The sequence below is a fragment of the Natator depressus genome, chromosome 28, assembly GCF_965152275.1.
Source record: "Natator depressus isolate rNatDep1 chromosome 28, rNatDep2.hap1, whole genome shotgun sequence".
NCBI lineage: Eukaryota > Metazoa > Chordata > Testudines > Cheloniidae > Natator > Natator depressus.
Genome location: NC_134261.1, coordinates 12,578,793 through 12,590,834, shown reverse-complemented (window position 1 = coordinate 12,590,834; position 12,042 = coordinate 12,578,793). Strand labels below are relative to the sequence as shown.

Here is a 12,042-nt window from a genome sequence, read left to right as displayed (position 1 = left end):
AGGAGAAAATGGGGAAATTAATTTACTGTGGGGGAACTCAGAAGGACTTGAAGGAAACCACAGCCCAGCAGGAAAGCCTCAGGGGAAAGAGAAAAACTACATGCACCGAGTGTGGGAAAAACTTTACTCACTGCTCATCCCTTATTAGACATCAGAGAATCCACACAGGGGAAAGACCCTATGAATGCTGTGAGTGCGGGAAAAGCTTCACTAACAACTCAAGCCTTATTACACACCAGAGAATCCATTCCGGGGAGAGGCCCTATGAATGCAGCGAGTGTGGGAAAAGCTTCACTGACAGCTCACACCTTACTAAGCATCACAAAGTCCACACCGGGCAGGGGCTCTATGAATGCGGAGAGTGTGGAAAAAGCTTCACGGACAGCTCAGCCCTTCTTAAACATCACAGAATCCACACGGGAGAGAGACCCTACGTATGCTGCGAGTGCGGGAAGACCTTCAGTCAGAGCTTTGAGCTCACTAGACATCAGAGAATCCACACGGGGGAGAGACCTTACGAATGCTTTGAGTGCAGGAAAAGCTTCATTCAGCACTCACACCTCATTAGGCATCAGAGAAACCACACAGGTGAGAAACCCTATAAATGCTGCGAGTGTGGGAAAAGCTTCACTCAGAGCTCAGACCTCATTATACATCAAAGAATGCACACGGGGGAGAGACCTTATGTATGCTCTGAGTGCGGGAAAACCTTCATTCAGCACTCACACCTCATTAGGCATCAGAGAAACCACACAGGTGAGAAACCCTATGAGTGCTGTGAGTGTGAGAAGACCTTCATTCAGTTGTCAGAACTTACTAGACATGAAAGAATCCACACAGGAGAGAAACCCTATGAATGCCGTGAGTGTGGGACAAGGTTCACTCAGAGCTCATCCCTTAAATATCATCAGAGAATCTGCAAGGGAGAGAAACACCATAAAGACCTCTAGGGCTATCTAGCCATTTTTTTCTTTAATACTTTTGTTAATTCCCATGAAGTAACCTGTAAGGCTGTTTGAACCGGTTGCAGCACCGTTATCCCTCAGCTTGTCCGGATGAGTTGCACATTTTTGCCATTTGCATTTCATCCTGTTTTGGGGCGGACCCGGTTGTCCTTGCTATCCACTCCATTGTCCCATGAGTAATGGGAGTCTGTCCCTTCTTCCAGGAAACAAGGAGCATCACATTTATACTGTTCCTCCTATTGCAGAGTAATTGTTAGGGTCATGAATGATACAGATTGTTTCATTCTCAGTTGTTCTCACGTTGCTCTGGGTTGTGCTGAAGAGCAGTTATTTGTGGACCTTTTTTCCTCATTATATTTAAATGTATTTTAAATGAAGAGGAGCAGTGGCAAGGGGAAAAAAATGTCATTTCAGCCTTGGTGACACTGGAAGGCGATGGGGTGACTCAGAGAGATTCCCTCCTTCCCCATCACTCCAGAACGGTTACCTCCTTTTTGAGCCATGCAGAATTTATCTTCTTCACATTCTATCCCTCCACCTCTCAAAGTGTCGTGTGGTGCAGTGTTCTCAGCTGTCTGTTCTTGGAGAGGATGCTTTGACTTCTTTAATCCTATATCAGAGTCGCTATGGCTGGAGATGAAAGGGGGATTCAAATGGATCCCAAACAGTGTGGGATCATTTGGAGTTTAAATCCCAGTTTCCAACTATTGGCCAAGCCACTTGGGGGAAGATTGGCTGTTTTTTCCCCTCATTATGAGAATGCTAGAACTTTTGTAAATAACATAACTCAACAGTGCTGAATGAAACAGGTTTGAATGGATCAGAGGAGAATGTGATGGGAGAATCTCTTGTCCCAGTTCTGAGTCATCAGATGTAACCTGCTCTGGAATTTCACTTGAGACCTTCATTTTCATGCGTTCTATATATCTGTGATGTGGGTGTCTATCTTTCCTGAAAGCTGTTTGGTCACCTAATTCGATATTAGTTTAGTTTGACAGGATGTAGCTCAGATTTATTGGCGACTTTGAGATAAATGACCATTTGTTAAAGTCATTACTTTACTTTTGCTTTTTCCCCACCTCTACATAATGACATGGAGAAAGTTCAAGTGGAGTTCAGTCAACAGGAGAGAACTCTCCCATTTACTGGACATGCTAACAAAGAAACAGCAGTGATTTGAAATCTCCACTTGGAAATGGTGAACAGCAGCAGACCCAAACTGTGCAACAAACTGAAGCAAGTGCAGATGATCACAGTGGAGTTCAGTTGTTTAAGCCAGCGGTTCTCAAACTTCATTGCAATGTGACCCCCCTTCTGACAACAAAAATTAATACATGACATGCCCCTCCCCCCTGGTGGAAGCCGAAGCCCGAGAACTTCAGCCCCAGGCAGCTCAGGGAATGAAAGCCACAGAATAGCTGCAGAAAAATATCTATTTTTGAATAGAAACTCCACCTCTGGTAACTTACAGAGATTTTGGTCCAGACCTGTATTTAGTTCCTAGTCTAGACCCATGCCACCAAGTTAAAGAAACCCTGGATGTGTTTGGAGAAGCCGTTCCACACTAGCACTGCTGAGATTTTGAGTGGTTTGATAAAGGGTTCTACTTCAGAGAAGTGTAAATGTACCCTAGCCATGGCCAAGGATTCGGAAAGAGGGGGGGGTAGAAATAGTACACACCCAGTTCTTGGTTTTCACCCAGCAAAGGAAGCTAAGGTGACCAATGGCCCAAGGAACATTGTTTGTACAACACCACTTCCTAGTTCAGTGTCACGGATTACAGTCCCAAAGGATGCCATGGTTAGTTTGAGAACACTGATCTTTCACCATTTGGAGCCAAAGTTTCATGAGGCAAATCGAGAGAGAGAGAGAGAGAGTCCTTCCAAGGACATTCCTTCCCTGTGAATCCCAAACTGGCTGCCACTTGCACGCTGTGGAAACGATGGTCATGAACGACATGTTCATTTGGCTCTGCAGGACACACAAATGTTCGAGTTCTGATTCTGTGGTTTTGTGTCTTGGGGCTCGTCTACCCTTCAAATGCTGCATGGGCACAGCTGCACCAGTGTAACTGCGTGACTGTCGCGCTTTAATGAAGAAGCTCTAAGGTGAAAGGAGAGATTAATCCACCTCCCCAAGAGGTGGTAGCTTTATCAGCAGGAGAAGCTCTCCCGCCAATATGGCACTGTCTACGGGGGTGGGGGGGGGTGACAGTAGCACCCTGGAATCCCCATATTCACCACTGTCATATGCTTGATATGTTTGTACAATGCATGCCTTGTGAAGTGTCGTTTTAGAAGTCTTGGTCTGTTGAACCTTAATACCTTGTTGAATTGTAGGTACTGTCTTTGTATGTGAAGTTGTGAAGTACTGCTATATGTGTTACTGAAATACGTTGTGAGGTTGGGAAATGCCCAGAGCCAGCCTTTCTGTTGCAACAGAGGAACAGCTGTCGCTGGCCAGACGGGCGTTGATGGTCCATCAAGAAGAATCCACTCTCCCAGAGGCTCCTTAGAGAGGGCAAATACGTAATGGGGACAGCCTAGCCAATGTCACAGCAAGGATCTTTCTAGGAGCTGGAAGAAAGTATAAAAGAGGGACAGTGACATCATCACTTGGCTTCTCTCCCTTCCTCCCCCCACCCCCACTATCAATGTCTGGAGGACAACGACTTCGAACTAGGGAGATTGGCCCCAGGCTGGAAGGGAGTTCAGTCTGAGTAATGAGACCTGTGAGTTGCCTGTAACATCTATTAGGGTGAGAGACTGTTTGAATCATAGAATCATAGAATATCAGGGTTGGAAGGGACCTCAGGAGGTCATCTAGTCCAACCCCCTGTTCAAAGCAGGACCAATCCCCAATTAAATCATCCCAGCCAGGGCTTTGTCAAGCCTGACCTTAAAAACTTCTAAGGAAGGAGATTCCTTGAGGACCTGCTCCATGATTTTTCCAGGTGAGGTGAGGCTGACTGGCCTGTAGTTCCCAGGATCCTCCTTCTTCCCTTTTTTAAAGATTGGCACTACATTAGCCTTTTTCCAGTCGTCTGGGACTTCCCCCGTTCGCCACGAGTTTTCAAAGATAATGGCCAATGGCTCTGCAATCACAGCCGCCAATTCCTTTAGCACTCTCGGATGCAACTCGTCCGGCCCCATGGACTTGTGCACGTCCAGCTTTTCTAAATAGTCCCTAACCACCTCTTTCTCCACAGAGGGCTGGCCATCTACTCCCCATGTTGTGATGCCCAGCGCAGCAGTCTGGGAGCTGTCCTTGTTTGTGAAGACAGAGGCAAAAAAAGCATTGAGCACATTAGCTTTTTCCACATCCTCTGTCACTAGGTTGCCTCCCTCATTCAGTAAGGGGCCCACACTTTCCTTGGCTTTCTTCTTGTTGCCAACATACCTGAAGAAACCCTTCTTGTTACTCTTGACATCTCTTGCTAGCTGCAGCTCCAGGTGCGATTTGGCCCTCCTGATTTCATTCCTACATGCCCGAGCAATATTTTTACACTCTTCCCTGGTCATATGTCCAACCTTCCACTTCTTGTAAGCTTCTTTTTTGTGTTTAAGATCCGCTAGGATTTCACCGTTAAGCCAAGCTGGTCGCCTGCCATATTTACTATTCTTTCGACTCATCGGGATGGTTTGTCCCTGTAACCTCAACAGGGATTCCTTGAAATACAGCCAGCTCTCCTGGACTCCTTTCCCCTTCATGTTAGTCCCCCAGGGGATCCTACCCATCCGCTCCCTGAGGGAGTCGAAGTCTGCTTTCCTGAAGTCCAGGGTCCGTATCCTGCTGCTTACCTTTCTTCCCTGTGTCAGGATCCTGAACTCAACCAACTCATAGTCACTGCCTCCCAGATTCCCGTCCACTTTTGCTTCCCCCACTAATTCTTCCCTGTTTGTGAGCAGCAGGTCAAGAAAAGCTCCCCCCCTAGTTGGCTCGTCTAGCACTTGCACCAGGAAATTGTCCCCTACGCTTTCCAAAAACTTCCTGGATTGTCTATGCACCGCTGTATTGCTCTCCCAGCAGATATCAGGAAAATTAAAGTCACCCATGAGAACCAGGGCGTGCGATCTAGTAGCTTCTGCGAGTTGCCGGAAGAAAGCCTCAACCACCTCATCCCCCTGGTCCGGTGGTCTATAGCAGACTCCCACCACGGCATCACTCTTGTTGCTCACACTTCTAAACTTAATCCAGAGACACTCAGGTTTTTCTGCAGTTTCGTACCAGAGCTCTGAGCAGTCATACTGCTCCCTTACATACAGTGCTACTCCCCCACCTTTTCTGCCCTGCCTGTCCTTCCTGAACAGTTTATAACCATCCATGACAGTACTCCAGTCATGTGAGTTATCCCACCAAGTCTCTGTTATTCCAATCATGTCATAATTCCTTGACATCACCAGGACCTCCAGTTCTCCAGTTCCAGTTTGATTCAAATCTTGCTTAGGGCTTGTTTGTACTACGCAGCTTTTAGCAACCGACACTCCAAGTCACACTCACCTTCTATGTAGCCCCCATCCCCACAAGAACCCTAGTTCCATTCAGAGCCCCCCACCCCAAGCACCCCTCAGAAGAACTCCAGCACCCCTCACACCCCACATACCTCTGCCACCCCATCCACTTCCTGTCCCCTCCCCTCTGTCCCCTAAAAGAACCCCAGCACATCCTAGACCCACATCCACAGACCATCAGAACACTACCCCATAGGTTCCCAGCCTACAGCCCCATCACATGCACCCTGCCCATAACTCCTCCCCCAGCTATGTTGACGACAACAAGAACACTGGGAAGACAAAGACTTTGAACTGGGGAGATTGATTCGGGGCTGAGAAGGAAATTCAGCCCATGTATTAAGAGCGATGAGCTACTGGTAACATCTATTAGGGTGAGAAAGGCTGTTTGATTCAACTCTAAAAGTTTAGGATTTAAAATGAGTGTTTAGTTACCTTAAGGAAATAAAAAGTATCTCTGACCTTTATGCCTACCACTTATAATCACTGGAAATCTATCTTTGTGTAGTTAATAAACTTATTTTAATGTTTTACACTGACTAGTGAGTACGTCTAAAGTGCTTTGGGGAATCTGCTCAGATTACAAAGGCTGGTGCATATCCACTTTCCTTTGACGAAGCAGCAAACTAATTAATGAGCTTGCACTGTTCCAGAGAAGGTCTTGAGCAGTGTAAGACGGTACATTTCTGGGGTGCAAGGCTGGAGGGATTTCCTGGGGTCTCCCTGTGATGGGGCAGCTGCCCCACACTGGCTGGCAAAGGGTTAATAGCAGCCCCCAGGCAATCAGGGCCAGGCTGGGCCCTATAAAAAGGGCTGCAGGGCAATGAGGAGCTCAGTCTCTCCCTGGAGCTTGAGGGAGAAGGCCTGGCTGTCCACAGAGAGAAGTGCCTGGGACAGAGCCGTGCTGGGCAGGGTCAGAGGAGCAAGCGGAGCTCCAGCCTGGCTGGCTCCCACACTGAGGCCTTGACACAGGGGCTGAGTAGGTACTGGGGTTATGGGGAAGTGGCCCAGGGAAAGCAGGTAGCGGCAGGGGGGAAGGAGAGGTAGCGAGCAGCTGCCAGCTGTGGGGGCCCAGAGTAGCAGGTGGGCCTGGCCCGCCCCCTTTGCCCCACTGGGCACCGAGGGAAGTGGCCAGCCTAAAGACTGGCTAGGGGCTGCAGTTCACCACTGCCACGAGAGTCTGGGCGAAGGACTGCCGGTTCCCCTGGAAGGGGGGGAGATAGTGGAGTTGAGGCACAGCTGGAGGGCTGGGCCGTGAAGAGGATGCCGCATCCCGGGAGCGACACGGGTCCCCACAGCCAGTGGAGATGGAGCGACAGAGAGTGAGACACCACAAGAGGAGGGCACCCTGCTGACAGAGCTAATTCCCTGAGCAACCAGACCATCGCCGGGGCATCATGGAATGGGCCCCCTCGTACCTCGAGAGAGCCTGCTTCAATACAGAAGAACACATTCACAACCCCACTAATGGTCACGCTACAACCCATGTGGGGGATCAGCAAACAATTACAATCCAGACCCGATGGGGACCACATCCTGAAAGAAATCTTTCCCCAACCCACTCTTCTGGCCCCCAACCTCATCAGCCCAACCAGGCTCCCTACAGACCAGGACACACCAACTCAAAGCTGCACCAGACTCCGCCAGCACAACGGTTGCCAAACCTGCCGCCATGACTCCCCTGCTGCGACCCCACAAAACACACCTGCCGAGATCCACGAACTCACACAGACAAATAATAGAAGACAAAACCACCCCATCACCCGTGGACGAACCCTCCTCACAACGTGATCACTCAAGATCTCACCTCTCAGGCCGAGCCCGCGAAGGAAACCTGCAAAACCCCTTCAAAAGACGAGCCTGGGAGCTGAAATGCATAACGTTGCTAGACTCTACAAATCGGGCTCTCAACAACCAAACCAAGAAAAAAAGAGAGACACTGGTTACAGGTCTCACTGGAACCGTCTGTAATCCACGAATTCTCCAACGAGCGCAGCGGCGGTCACGGCCCACTTCAGCTGGAAGAGTGTCTGGCGACATGGGTTAATTTCTCACGCTTCGGCTCCACTCGGAACCTTCCCAGACCTGAGGAGAAGCTCTGTGGCTCCAATGCTTCTCTTCCACCAACGGACACGGTCCAGCGACAGCGTCACCTCACCCACCTGGCCGCTCGCGGCACTTCAGATCAGTCCTGCAGAACGGGGGAGAAAACGGGTCAAAACCAAAAGATTGGATAATATAAGATCAAAACACTGAGATCTGAGGGCGGGTCAATAATTTGACGGGAGAGCGGGAAAGGCTGAAAGGGTTGTATGGGATTCTTAGGGGCGGCAGGGACACCCCTGGTATGGGGCGGCGAGCCCCCTGCCCCGCCTCTTCTGCCCAAGACCCCACCCCACCCCCACGGCCGCTGGCCGGCACCCAAGAACCCCGGAGCCTCAGCCAGCCAGGGCCAAGCCCTGAGCCGGACCACACAGAGGTGCTCTGAGCCCCTCCCCAGCCCCCTCCTGCTCCGCCCCCCACCATGTCCCTCCCCCATCACCCCCCCTGCCAGCCTCCTTCTTCCCTCCCCCCAGCTCCCTCCTGCCCCATTGATATTCCTGCCCCACCCCCTCTTGTCCCTCCCCATCACCCCCCCGCCAGCCTCCTTCTTTCCTCCCCCAGTCCCCTCCTGTCCCATTGATATTCCTGCCCCACCAGCCTCCCTTCTTCGCTCCCCCCAGACTCTCTCCTGCCCCACTGATATTCCTGCCCTGCTCCCCACCATGTCCCTCCCCCTCACCACCACCCCTTCTTCCCTCCCCTAGCCTCCCATCCCCCTCCTGCCCCATTGATATTCCTGCCCCACCCACCCCAGCTTCTCACCTGCCTCCTCCTTCCCTCCCCCAGCCCCCTGTCCCCTTCCTGCCCCGCCATGTCCCTCCTCCTCACCCCCCCGCCAGCCTCCCTTCTTCCCTCCCCTAGCCTCCCATCCCCCTCCTGCCCCACTGATATTCCTGCCCCGCCCACCCCAGCTTCTCCCCCTCACCAGCCTCCTTCTTCCCTCCCCCTGTCCCCTTCCTGCCCCATTAGCTATTCCTGCCCCACCCCCGTGCCATGTCCCTCCTCCTCACCCCCCCGCCAGCCTCCTTCTTCCCTCCCCCAGCCCCCTCCTGCCCCACTGATATTCCTACCCCAGCATACCCCTCCCCCCTCACCAGCCTCCTTCTTCCCTCCCCCAGCCCCCTCCTGCCCCACTGATATTCCTACCCCAGCATACCCCTCCCCCCTCACCAGCCTCCTTCTTCCCTCCCCCAGCCCCCTCCTGCCCCACTGATATTCCTACCCCAGCATACCCCTCCCCCCTCACCCCCCTGCCAGCCTCCTTCTTCCCTCCCCCATCCCCCTGTCCCCTTCCTGCCCCATCCCCCGCCATGTCCCTCCCCCTCACCCCACGGCCAGCCTCCTTCTTCCCTCCCCCACCCCCTCCTGCCCCATTGATATTCCTGCCCCATCCCCCACCATGTCCCTCCCCCCTCACCTCGCCGCCAGCCTCCCTTCTTTCCTCCCCCAGTCCCCTCCTGCCCCATTGATATTCCTACCCCAGCATACCCCTCACCCCCCACCAGCCTCCTTCCCTCCCCCTAGACTCCCTCCTGCCCCATTGATATTCCTGTCCCTCCCCCCTCACCCCGCTGCCAGCCTCCCTTCTTCCCTCCCCCAGCCCTACTGATATTCCTGCCCCAGCATACCCCTCCCCCCTCACTAGCCCCCTCCTGCCCCACTGATATTCCCCGGCCCCGCCCAGGCAGCGCCCCCAGAACGGGCCGGGGGGGAGCGGCCCCGCCCCCCGCGCGCGGCGCGCTGTGGCTCCAACCGTCCTAACGGACCCGCCTCGCGCCGCGCTCGCCGGGTGCGTCACTTCCGGCCTGTGCCGCGCGCCTCGCGCCCGTTCTGCCCGGTGCGCTGCGGCCCCGGAAGCCGGTAAGAGCCGGAGCCGGGGGGGGCTGAACTGTCCCTGGGCGGCAGGAAATCCCCGGGGGGGGGAGTTAATTGGATCCGGTCCCTGTCTGTGCCCCTCCCCCCCGGCCGCCCCCAGACCCCTCCCCCGTCCTGTCACCCGCCCCTCCCCCACTGGCCGCCCCCAGACCCCCCCGCCCCCTCCCCCGCCCCTCCCCCACTGGCCGCCCCCAGACCCCCCCCGTCACCCGCCCCTCCCCCACTGGCCGCCCCCAGATCCCTCCCGCCCCGTCACCCGCCCCTCCCCCACTGGCCGCCCCCAGACCCCCCCGCCCCGTCACCCGCCCCTCCCCCACTGGCCGCCCCCAGACCCCCCCCGCCCCGTCACCCGCCCTTCCCCCACTGGCCGCCCCCAGACCCCCCCCCGTCACCCGCCCCTCCCCCACTGGCCGCCCCCAGACCCCCCCCCGTCACCCGCCCCTCCCCCACTGGCCGCCCCCAGACCCCCCCGCCCCCTCCCCCGCCCCTCCCCCACTGGCCGCCCCCAGACCCCCCCCGTCACCCGCCCCTCCCTCACTGGCCGCCCCCAGATCCCTCCCGCCCCGTCACCCGCCCCTCCCCCACTGGCCGCCCCCAGATCCCTCCCGCCCCGTCACCCGCCCCTCCCCCACTGGCCGCCCCCAGACCCCCCCCGCCCCGTCACCCGCCCTTCCCCCACTGGCCGCCCCCAGACCCCCCCCCGTCACCCGCCCTTCCCCCACTGGCCGCCCCCAGACCCCCCCCCGTCACCCGCCCCTCCCCCACTGGCCGCCCCCAGACCCCCCCCGCCCCGTCACCCGCCCCTCCCTCACTGGCCGCCCCCAGACCCCTCCCGCCCCGTCACCCGCCCCTCCCCCAGTGGCTGCCCCCAGACCCCCCCCATCACCCGCCCCTCCCCCACTGGCTGCCCCCAGACCTCCCCGCCCCGTCACCCGCCCCTCCCCCACTGGCTGCCCCCTTCCCTGGGCCAGGGACCTTCCCGCCCCTCCTTCACACTGCCCCCCCCCAGCTCCCTGCAGCCCCTGTGAATGGGGGGGAGGCGTCACTGTCCAGTCCCAAAAAATCCCTTCAAACTGCCTCCCCCGCCTCCCCCTTCCACCCCCCCCACGAAATCCCCTCCGCTCTTGGCATGATAACACACCAACCACGCCTCCGCGTTACCCCTGCCCCCCCAGCTCGTCACCGGGGGCATCCGATCTCTGCCAGCGTCGCCCCTTTCCCCCGAGTCCATCATTGCGGGGACACGCGCTCAGACTCGACCTCCTCTCGGAAATCCCGCCGGTTCCCCGGCCTTGTCTGACCACGGGTCTCCCCTCCCAGCTTTGGCCTCGCTCCAGGTCATCATCCAACGTCAGTGAAAAATCCTCTTGGGTTCGGGGCTCTTCCCCAGGTCTCTAAACCCCAGCAGCCTCTCCTTCCTTGGAGGGGACCCGTGGGCCTGAGTCCTTCTCCATTCTGGAGATCGCAGGGGGTTAAGCTGCCCAGTGATCGTCTTCCCCCTCTCCGTTGAGACTCGTTTGTCCCCCCCCGTTATCTCTGTTAAAAGGTTTGCCGATGAACGAGACCAGCCACGTATTTAATACCCACCAAATCCCTCTTTGGGGGATCAGTGGCTGCCAGCTGGCGACAGGAGAGTTGGCTGGACCCTTTTCTTTTCTCCAGCTGGCACGGGATGAGGAGGTCCCTCTGAGTGCAGCGTGGGTCCAGAAATATCCCAAACCCCGTGACAAAGGGTCTCCGTGAGTGCTTCCCACAGTGCTAAGATGCAGCCACCTCTGGGGTGGATCCACGGTGGCCATTATTTGCTAGTGACAGGGCATGGATGTGTCTTCAATATTTTGGCCCCCTCCATTCTCCTGTTAAAGAAGCTTCCCCCAGGGCTCCCTCTGCCTGTGCGACTGGCCAGTGGGGCGGGGAGGGTGGTAACTTTCTATCCACTTATCAAACACAGTGAGGTGAAACCACCAACAGATTTTTTCTTCTCTTCCCTCTGGAAAACTGCAGGAACTTCAGGTTCTATAGGGAAAATTCCTCCCCCGAGTCCTTGTCCTACATCTTAGGGGTGAGGGAGGTGGGAAGGGGATTAGCACTTGTACCCGGTGATCTGTTGAGGGGGATTCTGGCCTCATCCTTTCTGAACTGTGCTTCTGGTGTCATTGAGACCAGTGTTAATCCAGAGTCACTGCAAGGAAAGACAAGGAGTGACATGAACAACTGTCCCTCTGGGGAGGTGGTTTCATTTGCTGCTCTTACCACAGAGCTCTGGTTGTTGCTAAAAGAGGGAAGGCTGCTCAAACTCTCTCTCCTGGATATTAGGATTCAGCTTCCTGGGTCAGAGGCTGCAGCCTCCACTGTGATCTGGGAGACCACATTTTTGTTTTTGTGTGTGCGTGCGCAGAGCGGGAGCTGGGAATTGACTTTCTCCAGCTGGTACTAGCCCCTGGGGGCAGCCCTAGGCTCTGTTAATAGTAAACTTTTAGCCAGAGACTCCAGAAAAGTGTGAGACCCACAGGGAAAGTGCTGGGGATTAGGCAGAGTCACTTTCATGCCAAATAGCTTCTCCTCATTTCTCCTCCCATTAGCCATTT

At 55.4% G+C, this 12,042-nt stretch overlaps 1 protein-coding gene across 1 annotated transcript in view; it reads left to right on the top strand.

Annotated features, from left to right (window-relative positions):
- LOC141978939 (uncharacterized) overlaps nucleotides 1-12,042 on the top strand; it is a 107,193-nt gene that overhangs the window by 78,862 nt on the left and 16,289 nt on the right. Inside the window, 1 exon segment of the mRNA XM_074941340.1 lies at nucleotides 149-918. Coding sequence (XP_074797441.1) covers nucleotides 149-918 — 770 coding nt within the window.